The 12,669-nt window shown below is 53.6% G+C and overlaps 1 protein-coding gene across 8 annotated transcripts in view; it reads left to right on the top strand.

Annotated features, from left to right (window-relative positions):
• The window catches only part of KCNT1 (potassium sodium-activated channel subfamily T member 1), a 53,040-nt gene extending 47,889 nt beyond the window's left edge, over positions 1-5,151 (top strand). For 4 of the 8 annotated variants that reach the window (XM_032200484.1, XM_032200478.1, XM_032200479.1 and 1 more), the window contains 4 exons: positions 571-874; positions 2,298-2,360; positions 4,790-4,874; positions 4,974-5,151. In XM_032200484.1, coding sequence (XP_032056375.1) covers positions 571-874; positions 2,298-2,360; positions 4,790-4,874; positions 4,974-5,094 — 573 coding nt within the window. In that variant the 3' untranslated portion in view covers positions 5,095-5,151. The remainder of the gene's footprint in view (positions 1-570; positions 875-2,297; positions 2,361-4,789; positions 4,875-4,973) is intronic. The other 4 variants (XM_032200486.1, XM_032200483.1, XM_032200480.1 and 1 more) reach the window with 3 other exon arrangements.
• Positions 5,152-12,669: the final 7,518 nt, after the last annotated feature.

Genomic DNA, 12,669 nt, shown 5'->3' on the forward strand with positions numbered 1-12,669 from the left:
CCGCTGTGAATACCTTTGGTTTTGAGCTTTGTAGAAGCAGCTGCAGGGAGCTGAACGTTGACATTTAATTAAATGCGATCCTGTTCGTTCTTAGAGGTGCTTTAATCCACTTTATTCGAAAATTAGTGCTTACCAGCGGGGCTTTCTGTGTCAGACGTGGCAGTGCATCTGCTGCAAGATGTCAGAGAGGAAGACGAGGGCAATTCTGCCACTTGGGCAGCCAAGGGAGAATTGTGCTAGCAGATACCAGGGGCCCGTTATGCCTCATGGCCGATGGTGCTCTGGAGAGCTTACCCCAAACCTGCTGCCCAGGCAGCTTTAGCAGCACGGAGATGATGTGCTGGAGGAGCATGGAGGTGGGATCCCAGCCCACCAGAGATGTCCTACCCTGTCGGAGACAGGACTGGCTCTTTTTACATGGCCAGGGTGCTACAAAGCAGCCGTTCCCAAGGCAGGCTCCGTCCCGAGGACGGGTCCCGTGGTGCGGGGTGGGCCGGGAGGCAGCAGCCCCCACACGTGCCCCTGGGTGCTCCGTCACCCTGCTCCCCCCGTCACCTGCCGGGCTTCCAGTCACAGATCTCCATCAATGTTGAGGACTGCGAGGACACGAAGGACGTGAAGGAGCACTGGGGCATCAAGACGAGCCACCACAGGAACTCGTGCTCCAGCGACCAGTCCGAGCACCCGCTGCTGCGGCGCAAGAGCATGCAGTGGGCGCGCCGGCTGAGCAGGAAGGGCAACAAGCACTCCAGCAAGACGGCCGAGTGGATCAGCCAGCAGCGCCTCAGCCTGTACCGGCGCTCAGAGAGGCAGGAGCTGTCGGAGCTCGTCAAAAACCGCATGAAGCACCTGGGCCTGCCCACCACCGGGTACGGTAAGTGCCGCTCGGTCGCGCTTCCCCGCAGCGGCGCGCCCCGTGGGCTCTGCAGGTAATCCAACGTGCCCAAGCCCTGTGGATGGGACTGGGGCCATCTCCATTTGCAGTCCCGTCCCTTGGGGTGGGCGAGCACGCAGTGACGCAGTGCTCCAGGCAGTGATCACCATTCCTGGGACAGTCCCAGTTGGGATCTGAGTCACTGGGTGGATGGGGGGGCACCGGGCAGCCTGTAACGCAGAGCCCAGGTTGGCTCAGCGTTAGGCCTGGTAGAAATGGTGTTAAGGACACCAAACCCACTGCCCTCAATTCAGCAAAACCCGACAGTCCCGCCCCGTAGCACTTCAGGGAGAGGCGACCCCCCCGTGGGCTGGTGCAAGGCCCCCGGTGTGGGTGTGAGCTCGGCCTCCTTCACCAAATATCCTCAGCGGGGGTTTCGGTAGCGGCAGGGCCGAAGGCTTTGCTTCATTGCGTGTGACCGCAGTGTGTGTGTGTGTGTGTCGCTGTGCGTGCGGCTTCGTGGTGTCGTCAGCACGCAGGGTCCCTCTGTGCAGCCGCCTTCCTCGTGGGGTCTGCCCCCCAGCACCGCTGCTGGAGCCTGTCTGCCTCCCCGGGAGGGGGGAAATCCCCGGCCCCCGGTCCCGACGAAGCCCTCACCCCGCGGCTTTCTTGGTTCGTTTCGTCCTCTCTTTTCCTTTGAGACCATCCTGTGCTGCTGCCTGTCTGCTCCATGCTGGACGAGCTTCCATCGCCACGGCCAGGCCCCCGCGCACGGCGCCGAGCCGGGGCCAAACCTTGGGGTTTTGCTGCTGGCTGATCCTCGCAGCCCGCAGGCCGTGAGGGTGGGGAGAGGCAACGTGAAGGACTGCGGGGCTCTGCAGCGCTGGGTGCTGGGCACTGGGTGCTGGGCACTGGGTGCTGAGCGCTGGGTGCTGAGCGCTGGGTGCCTCCCCGCCCCAGGGGAGCAGTGGGGACAGGTGGGTGCAGCTCGCAGCGCAGCATTCGCCTCTTTTTGTCCCCAGCTGGTCCCCGAAAGCTCCTCCGGCTCATCCCGGGAGCCTCCCAGCTCCCTTCAGGGCTCTGCTTCAGGGCCTGCAGCACGGCTGATGGCACTCGCTGCCCGAAACGCTGCCCCGCAGCCCCGGCCCTGCAGAGAGCACGGCAGGGAAGGGCCGATGGTGGGGATGGAAAGCTCCCCGGCCGCCCCGGGACAGCACAGGGACACGGCGTGTCGCCTGCCAGCCTGGACGCCGTGGCGTTTTGGAAGAACACCTTGCTGTGCCTGCTCTCCCCTGCCTTGGTCTTTTTGCTCATTTAATTGCTGAAGTGCAGGAGCTCGTCTCTAATATTTGCCGAATCATGGCTTGCTGACCTCTCTCTCTCTCTCTGTTTATGTCTGTGCCTTTCCCTGTATGTTCTGTAGAGGATGTAGCAAATTTAACAGCCAGTGATGTGATGAATCGGGTAAACCTGGGATATTTGCAAGGTAATGCTCTTTCCCTGGGAGTCACGCGTGACTCACGGCGTACAGCGTCCAACAAGATCATGCCAGCTAAGCCCAATCCACACCCTTGCCGTTTTTCACCTTAGATATTCGAGCCTTTCACACGCTCAGTTGTTGGGTGGAGGTGGAAAACCAGAGACCGTCCTGCAGCTTGCGGGGTGGACGCAAGGCTCTGTGCAGTCAGGAGACAAAAAGCACAACTTCCCTAGCCCAATTCATGCAAGGAACCACAGCCCGCTGCTGTCTCTAACAGCAACCTCCTCGCAGTGCTCTGCGAGTTGGCGTTGATCAGTAAAACCAGAGACAATTCTAGGAGGGGATTTGGGGATCCTGGTGGGCAAACCAGCGCCACACGCGCTGGGGATGGAGCGGGACGGCAGAGTGTGGCCGCTCGCCTCCGTGCTGCCGAAATCTCACTGCGAGCTCCATGGCTCTGTAGGGTTTGGAAAGCCCTGCTTCATCCCAGGTTTGTGTTTGGGAGAACTCTGAGTTTAGCAGCCCGTAGGTCCCAGCAGTTGCCCCGGGCTCAGCTCGGGGCCGGGAGGGAAGGGTCGTGGGGCAGCCGTGTGGTCCCAGCCCTGCCGCGGGCGGCTCGGCACTGCGGGGCTCGTGCTCGGCACACGGCTTCACACAGCGGGGCTCAGGAGAGCCTAGAGGTCAGCCACAGCCCAATTGATCCATGTTTTAGGCTTCGCTAGCCCATGCTTAAGGTGAAAAGTTGGCATTTTCCTATCAACCGTGTCCATCACCAGAGAACCAGCCCAGCCGTGGCTCATGGAAGCCCCGCGCCAACTCGGTATATTGCCAGCTGCTCTGCGGAGCTCAGACCTCGCTGCTTTTTCCCCCCTCCCTCGGCAGCGTTTTGGCTCCGTGAGCCACGCTGCGGGGTCCTGGCACCGGGAGCCCACCCGGGAGCCCCCCCCACCAGCACCCGTCTGCAGCGGGCGCGTCGCTAGCGTGGGAGCAGGAGCTGCAGACCCCCCCCCCCCCTCCCCAAAATCCTACCTGAGGGTGCCGATGGGCTGAGCCCTGCCTGGGTGCAGGGGACACTGTGGCAATATACGTGGTGGGTTTGGCAGCGCTGCATGGGGGTGGGGGGGGGGCAGGAAAAGGTGCTTCCATGGCGCAGGAGAACCTGCGGTGCCCTGGGGACCCCCGTCACGGCGCACCCCGCGGGTCCCGCGCTCTGTGTGCGCCCCAGCGTCGCCATTCCCCATCCCTGCCTCGCTGTAAGGCTGAGCACTGGGACGGCCGAGGGCTCTCAGCGCTGGTGGGACCGGTGAGAGCAGCAAAAGTGGCCCCTGGGGAGGGGGTGAGCAGCAAAAAACAGAAGGGGGGGGGTCCATGAAGGGGAACCCTTCCCATTTCCCCTGCCCGCCCTGTGCTGGAGGTTTCAGCCTGGGCTCAATCTGCTCCTTGCCCACCGTGCACCACCAAGCAGGTGCCCCGTGGAGCTCGATGTGTCCCATTGCCCCCCCAGTGCTGCTCGGGGAGGGGGGGGTCATGCAGAGCCACCCGTGCCGGCATCCCGGTGAGCAGCCTTGCAGTGAGCCCGTGTCCCGCCGCGCTCATCCCGCCTCCCCAGCACCCGTCTGTCCCCTGCCATCCCCTTCGTCCTGTCCATCGCACGCCCTCGCTGTGCTCCCGCTGCTACTTGTGTCCCCTGCCCCTCCCTGGTGCCTGCTCCCCCCCCTCCCCATGATCTTGTTTGGTAGCGAAGGGCCCCGCGTGCTCGGGCTGGCGTCGCGGCGGCTCCGTGCCTTAGGGCCGTCCCCAAAGGAGGGGACACACGGCGGCCGTGTCCCCCGGGCAGGAGCAGGGAGCGATGGCTGAGCTTAGTGCTGTTGCTGGAGGGTGACAAATTCAGCAGGTCAGCGAGGGAAGGAGGTGGCAAACCGTTGTCGTGGCCCTGGGGTGGGGTGGGGGGTGCTTGGAGGTGACCCCCGTGGGCAGGTGCTTGGAGGCGTCGCGCTGTACCTAACGCGGCAGAACTAACGTCTTTCCTTTCTTTGCACTAAAACAAGGTAAGACACCTTTATTTATTTCTCCTGGGGCGGGATTTTTAAGTGAAGAGTCTGCGAGTCCCCTGGCTGGGGAGTGGCTGTGGGGCACGGGAGGAGGTGGTGGCAGTGCTCCCGGTGCTCGCCCTGCTGCGGTGGCACGGCCCTGCAAAGGGACCGGCGTGCTGTCCTGGGGACTGGCTGCGACCCCGCTGAGCTGGGGATGCTGCAGGGGGCTGTGGGGGCTGCCAGATTGTTCTCTGGGTGTCCATTGGGGCATCCATTGGGACATCTATTGGGGCGTCCATTGAAGCATCCATTGGGGCATCCATCGGGGTGCCCGTTGGCACATCCACCAGGGCACAGTGCCGGCCCCGCTCACCCTCACCATCCCCTTCCCTCTCCTGGCAGACGAGATGAACGACCACCAGAACACCTTGTCCTACGTCCTGATCAATCCGCCCCCGGACACGCGGCTGGAGCTCAACGACATCGTGTAGGTACCCCCCACCGACCCCAGTCCAACCCCAAACTGGGGTCTCCACGCACGGGGCTAGGGTGCAGCCCTGCAGCGTGCCTGGTTTCTGCCCCGCAGGTACCTGATCCGCTCGGACCCGCTGGCACACGTGGCCAACGATGGGCACAGCCGCAAGAGCAGCTGCAGCAACAAGCTGGGCCCCTGCAACCCCGAGACGCGGGACGAGACCCAGCTCTGAGCACACCCCCGGGGCCGGGGGCGAAGGGAAAGGAAGAGAAGGGAAGGAAAGAAGGAAGGAAGGAAGGAAGGAAGGAAGGAAGGAAGGAAGGAAGGAAGGAAGGAAGGAAGGAAGGAAGGAAGGAAGGAAGGAAGGAAGGCTGCTGCCCCGTGCTGGGGCCAGGCGATGCCCAGCCTGGCTGTGAAACGCCCTGGAGGGACAGGACAGACAGACAGACAGACAGCCGGCAGTCACCCATGTGGGTGTTTTTAACATTTTCTATGAATACCGCAACTAGTGAGAACGTCTTCGCTGGTGCTGGCGGGATGTGTCCGAAACCACAACTGAGGCTGCTCAGCAGGAGGATGCAGGTCGTTTGCAATTTCTGGGGCACCGCTGATACAAGAGAAGCCACGCTGTGCTCAGCCTGCTCCTCTTTCACCTGACATCCCCGAGGGATACCCAAAATGTGGCTCTTTCACCCCAGTTTTCCCCGTCAGCTTGCTGGGTGCTGCCGGGAGCTGCGCGGAGGCGCTGGGGAGGACGGGGCAGGACGGTGCAGCCCCCTGCAGCGCCCTGGCGGCATCTCCAGAAACCAAACCACACCAAAAAGACAAAAACAGACCCAAAGCCATGCCAGACGTCTGCCACGGGCCTTGTCGCATGTGCCCAGGCGTAGCCAAACCCTGGCTCCAGCAGCTGCCACGCCGGGTGTCGCGGTGGCTCTGGGCAGGGCGCACAGAGACGCGGCGCTGGCACCGGCCACCGCTCCTGGGGCTCAGCACCAAAGGCACCGAGGGCAGGGACGTGTCCCCATGCTGCCCCTTCCCCTCACCCCCCTTCCCAGCTCCTCGCAGTGCTGTTTGGACCCGACCCAGACCCCGTGTGCCAGCAGCTCCTGCCCGTGGTGGCGATGCGTGGACGCACAGCCCGGCCTCGCCGCCCGCCCCGGCTGAGCGGCACAGACCTCTGCAGCAGAACAGGAGATGTATTTTCCATCTATTTTTGCACACTTTACAATGTTGACGTGTAAAGGTTTTCTTTGACTGCCAAGTAAATAACCGAGTTGGTAACTTTATATACTTCTACATTCATATGTTAAAACTTAAATGTGATTTTTATTTTGGTTTATTTTATTTTTTTTTTTGGCTGAGAAGCCTGTAAAGCACAATGTGGCCGTGCCATCCCGGCAGCACCCCAGACGCTGCCAGGCGGGTGGGATTTTGCTGTTACCATCTGCCAGTCCTTCTCCATGACACACAATCAAAGCTGTTTACAAAAACCTGTTTAAAAACTGCGGCACCTCACCAAGTGGGTTGAGACAGGACAGACCTTTGTGGCACCTGAAGCAGGAGGAAAAGTCCAGTCCCGTGGAAGCTCTTGGAGGCCTTTAGGAGGAAAAAAAGGCCAGCTGGTAGTCTGTACAGCTTCTGCAGGCTGATGGTTGGACGGGCTCTGGGCTTGGTCTTTTTGTAATCCTAATTTTTGCTGGTTTGCTGACCAGGAGACCCTGCACGACCTGCAGCCAGGCAGTTCTGCCCCTTCCCCTGCGCTTAGACGTGGGCACAGACAGAACCATTTCTGATGCTTTTTACATTTTTTTGTTTGTTCGTTTGTTTTTATCTATTTTTGATCTTGTTGGCTCCAGCAGACACGTTTTATTTATTTGCATTTGTACCTTGTCATGCCAAAAAATCTGAAAAGTTTTGGCAGGCTGAACGGGGAGAGCAGCTGGGGGGACAGCAGCACGAGGGGGCTGCACCACGCGAGCCTCGCGATGCTCTGCTACCACCGCTCCACGTGCTAGTGTGGTTGGGTGAGCCTGGGGAAGAGCCCGGAGAGTTTCCAGCCCTGCTTAGCCATGGGGCCAGCGGCGCAAAGCAGAGCTCCAGAACCAAAACACGGCGTGGGCGATGTGATGCTCCACGTGCTGCCCCCCTCAAAGGGCCCGTCCCGGCCCCACTGCGGTGTGTGCAGGGCCAAACGCCCCCGGTCAACTCAGCAGAGCTGTGTGGGGCACCCACAGCCCCACGGTCCCAGGCTCAGCCACATCAACCCTCCTTAAACCCTCCTAGCACGGCGGGGGAGGCTGCAGGGGCTTCGTGAGCGTGCCGAGACAGCCGCCCTCGCTGTGCCTGTGCGCCGCCGATGATGCTTCTGTTTAATGTATAAATATGTGTATTTAATGAGAAAAAGCTGCGTGTATAAATCCTACTCATTTTGCATACATTATTTCTATGGTGTAAATTTATAGCTGACATTCTAATGGGATGTTTAAAAAAAAAAAATCCTGTAGATACTTACCTGTGGTCGATGCAAGTCTGAGAACAAATGTTTAATTTTTTTCTAATTCTTTAGACTCGGTTACAATACTAATGTAAAAACAAGAATATTTATTTTTGTAACGGTCCTGGAAACACGGATGCATCAAAACGAGTTGTTTCTGCTTATAAAAGGGCTGTCGTAGAGGGGCAAGCACTGATGAATTCCCACCCTTCAGTGGGGTTTGTGTGCTCTGGTGCTGCACAAGAAGCACTAAGGAGGTAGGGTGCATGGTGTGATGGCATGCCAGTTTTGCTTAAACCCAGTGGCTAAGCCATAACTCACCACAATACAGATATATATATATACATTGTATATATATATGTCTAAATCAGGAGGATATTCTCATTTTTTTCCAGTTTACCTCGTGAAAAAATGGGTTAACTATTGATGATGTTCCGAGGGATCAGCCTGGGAACAGCCAGCCCAGTCCCTGCAGGTTGTCACAGGTGGCACAGCTTTGGAGAAAGACCAGCTGGAAATGATAACCAAACACAGAGCACACGCTGTGGTTGGCTGCAGATGTGGGGCTTTACCCCACCTGGGGTGTCAGAAAGCAATCCTAAATCCTGGGGCCACCTGGGGTCCCACGAGAGCTGTGGGCACCCCAAGGCAGCTCATCCCTGCTGCAGCTTCTGTGGGAGAAGAAATGCCCTGTTATTGCTCCCGGTGCTAGGGAAAAAAAAACTTAGAAAAATGAAACTTTCTGAAGGAAATTTTTGTGTTTTGATGCAGACACAAAAGGGCCCTGGGGAGACAGGACTAGGCAGGAGCCGGGTGGGTGCGATATTTTGGGTTTACTGGCAAATGATCCCGTTGCATGTTACACGTCCACTAACAGCTTCATCCTCCAAATATGGACTAAATCCATATATCATGCATTAAAGCAAAACCAAGTATTCAAACAACTGTTAGGATATATTTATCTCCCGTTAACCCCCCCTTTTTACTTCAGCCTATCTAAACACGTTTTCATTTCCCGAGTGAGGGACCTGTCATCTCTCAAGGTCAGCTCGTGCATGGGTTTTTATCAGCCATGGCAGATAAAAATCACCTCTTTCCCTCTCTGAGACCTAATTTTGTGACATGTTCTTCTGGGATGCACTGTAGACAGCCAACTGGAGATGTTTTTGTACAATTATTGTGAAGATGCTTCACATTTCTGTAAAGACAAATTGAAATAAAAGAGCTGCATGCAGCAACAATGGAAACTGCTGTCCTGGCTGGTGGCTTTGGATTTATTTTTGTAAGACATTCTAGAAAAATACTGCAAAAATTACAATATATTTATTTACCGCTGTAGAGAAGGACACAATACGGAAGATAATTTGAGGATTAACAAACACATATGAAGGAGAAATTCGGCGACACCATCAAATCACTGTTGTAAGCTCTTCCTCACCAAGGAGGAGAGCAGGACTGCAGCTCCCTGTTAAAATTACATCTTAATTGTTGTCTTTAAACAAAAGTTGGTGAAATGGCTTCCAGTACAGCTGCACTGCGATGGTTACAACCAGCAGAGGAGCCGGTGCCTGGAGTAGTTTCCACCAGCACCAAAGCAGCCCAGGCTGCTCTGGAAACCCAGCGAGCAATCCCATGGGGGTGGCGTCCAGGTGGTGCCCACTTTGCTCCCCCGTTGTCCCAGCTGGGAAGCAACAGCAGGCAGGCAGAGCTGCGTTTCGAAGGACTCCAAATCATGCAGAAGCTTCAAACTTCATTGCTTCTGCCCTTTCCAGCAGGGGGTGGGAGCTCTCCCGAGCACCGCGCTCCTCAGCCTGCCCGGAGCTCTCGTCTCAGCAATTCCTCGTCTCGCTTCACGTCCCACAGCAACAGGCACAGGAGGAGAAGAGGAGGAAACAATACTGCCAAGTTAACCAACATTAATTTTAAAACTTTGCCATAGTTGAGAAAAATTAGTTTGACACTGAAAACTTTCAGACAAGAAAGATCTAGAGTGCTAAAATAGACATTAGAAAGAAAAAATAATGGTATGTTATCGAGAAGCAAAAAGCAAACTGAAAACACGAAGGATTTTTCACTTTAGTGTAAATTCAGTTTTAATAGCGTTATTCCCTGAAAGACGCACATCCAAAGGAAATAAGTTCTTTCTTCAGTAAGATTTTCGTGTAATGCTGTGGTAATTCTGGGGTTTTTCTAAGCTTCAAACCATTCTTTCAAGGGGCTCATTTGAATTTAACAAATGCAATATTTTGAATCTTTAATCATCCCTGCTGCATACATCAGGTTAAGAAGCTTTCCCCAGAGGTTTTGTTCCCCCATTATAATAAATGTTATTTCTGAACAAGTTCAGAGACTTTATTAGACATTACGTATAAGCCGGTATTTCAGCACCAAGACGTAATTTGAAAGTTGATTTATTTTAGAACAAGCAAGGGATGGTCTCTGAGTGGTGATCTAAAGAAAACAGCAAACTTTCAGCTGCAGCACGTGCAAGGTACTCACGTTTTATTACATGTACGTTCCTCTGGCAACTCACAAAAAACAAGTCCTGTTCTCACTGCACTTCTGGTGTATTTGCCCTGAGAGTTTGCCTGAGATAAAGCCTGGATGTCATGCACTTCTGTCAGACAGCAAGTCGAGGCTCACTGCTTTCATCCCGGAGTTTCTGAAGGCCACGACAGAGGCGGATTAAATTGGGATTAAATTACCCCCGTGTTGTGAGCGCTGATGGCTGCCTGGGGAGAACCTCGCAGGATCTGGCACATCCGCGCTCCTGGGTGCTGCAAGAATGTGTTAAAACTGAAGCCAGGGTCAGAATCGCCATCCATAGAAAATTTGGGTCTTGTAACAAATGTGTAACAAAAGGAAAAATTAAAGGTGAGATGAATTCAACTCTTTTCTCCCATTTTTAATGCTCATTCTTCATAAATATATAAATAACTATATATATGATTCAACAAAAGAACATCTGATGGATGGAGGCGAGAACAAGGATTCAGTTCTTTTGGCTTTAACGTACTGAAGATGCATTTTTAGACATCTAAAAAACATACTCATCAACCACAGGAACATCTCAAATTATTTCAAAGCGTCCTGAAGAGCGTTATATAAAAGTTTTTAGACGCACACACACAACACCTCCCCCACAAAACACCTCCCAGATTTCTCAGTCCTGCACGTGTTAACAGCAGTAAAATGGGTACGAAACCAGTCCCCAAAACCCTCTTTGCACCTCGCTGTTGGGTGGTGCCCTTTGAGTGCCCCAGAACAGCAGCTTCGTCTCAGCTCCTGGAGTTCAGCTGCTGCCTGCCACCTCGCCCACTACATCCCCTGCAGATATTTAGTGTCATTTAGTACCTGGCAGCTTCTCCCCACCATCACCGCCTTTAATCACACCAGGAGACCCCAACCACCTGCATCTCACTGAACTGCTAAAAATGAATGTAAAACTCTAAATAACAGAGCTGCTTAATTAGGAAAGCGTAGCATGAATAGCAGCTTCATATGTAAGCATAACAAGAGATTGGTTATTCTAATTTAAGAGTGAAGAAGTAAAAGCCTGGCTGTCATCCTGCTGTCAGGAAGGACGCTGGATACCCAACCCCAAGGAGAGCAGGGTCCAAGGGAAGGCGCCATATCTCGTGTGCCGTGTTTAAGTGGTGCTGGTAGGGGATTGTTGGAGGTTTTGTGCTGCCTCTTGTGTCAGACTTGAAGAGCCTGAAAAAATCAGGTCCTGAGAACTCATCCACATTTCTCTGCCCTTCCTCTATCCCCGAAGCATCGGTCGGGAGGAGCAGTTCGGGTACTCCTACCTCCCTAGGGTAACAGGGAGGAAAGGCAGGTTTATTTTTCTGTGCATTCAACCTTCCTACAAGACCAGTGTTGAACTGTATGAAGGTTTACAAGATGAGTCAATATTTTCAAAGCTTGGATTATTTTTGCTTGAAGGAGGGAGCATGATGAAGATGAGACACAGACACATCAACCACAAAAGCAGAACAGCACCCGTAAATAAATACACAACACACTGAAGTATGAAAGTTTGAAAAAAAGAAGTTGCACTTAAAAGCACTTTAAAGATGTACATTCTTGTATTTATTATTAAAAAACAAGTAAGAAACTGAGAGGTCAAGAGGCAGATTCACGTTGTTGCTGCTCTCTGTGCTGAGCTCAGAGGCAATGCAGCCAGTGAGCTGCAGCCCCCTTCCAGGGAGCGCTAGAGAAGTCTCTCAAGGTTCAGGGAAACAAAACACTTGTTTTCAGAAAGCTGGTGAAATTTATTTCCCTTCTCCTGTCAGGAGGCAGAAGTTGGTACCGAAGCTGCATCCCAGCTCCCATCCTCCCGTCCTGACAAAACTCCTGAGAAGGAGCCCAGTCATTTAAAGTTTCAGTCATTTAAAGTGATTTCACTAGAAACAATGAGAAACACGATATATCCAGAATTTGGGAAAGTTAACATTAAAAACACTAACAAAGATAGTCATGGTCCTGCACTCGCATTTTATCTCAGCCTGACACTGAACACATTTGACATTCATAGCCACAGATTGTGCAAAACATTTTGAAGTCTATGAATTATTCTCCCTTCTACAAAGCTCGGCCTGTTTGCCTACACAAAGCTCTGCTCACACCCCCACCAAGTCAAGGTTATATCCTTCATGAACAAGCTGCCTGCCTTTTGGACTGAATTAATGCACCACGTTCCTTACCAAGCTATTAAGGATTAACACTTTTTGGTAACTGTGCTCTGCAGACTACGTATGTGTCAGACCATTTAATCTCTTCTCTCCTTCCCCTGTGATCCTCGGAACTCGATGCTGCCTACAGATGAAGGGCTCCCAGCTCCTCTCCTCTCCAAGCAGATGTTGCCTCCTGTTGCTCCCAGCAGTAAACGGAACCACATTGCAGCAGGGGGAGTAAGGACATGACCTAGCACAAGACCCAGGACACTGAAGGTGCCATAACCTTTTTTAGTCCTCTTTCTATGGGCAGCAAGATTTCAGTCTGCATGAAATACAGAAGACTAAAAAAATCATGTTACAATTTTTTTTTTTTTAAAAACTACAAGAACTATTTTTCAATGAAAAAAAGTCAGTTACAGAAAATTATTTCTGAAAGCCTCTTGGTCAAATTCTTGCACATTTCAATCAAGGTCAGGAGAACGAAGCTCTTGTTTAGGACAAGTTATTGGAGCTACTTGCAGGTGAAGCTTTGTAAGAGCGTAACTAAACACAGAATAGCACATCTTTAAAGCATGTTAGTTCTTTGACGGGATGAAGTGTCACAACAACAAAAGGTACACATGAAATAAAA

Source organism: Aythya fuligula, chromosome 19, assembly GCF_009819795.1.
Source record: "Aythya fuligula isolate bAytFul2 chromosome 19, bAytFul2.pri, whole genome shotgun sequence".
Taxonomy (NCBI): domain Eukaryota; kingdom Metazoa; phylum Chordata; class Aves; order Anseriformes; family Anatidae; genus Aythya; species Aythya fuligula.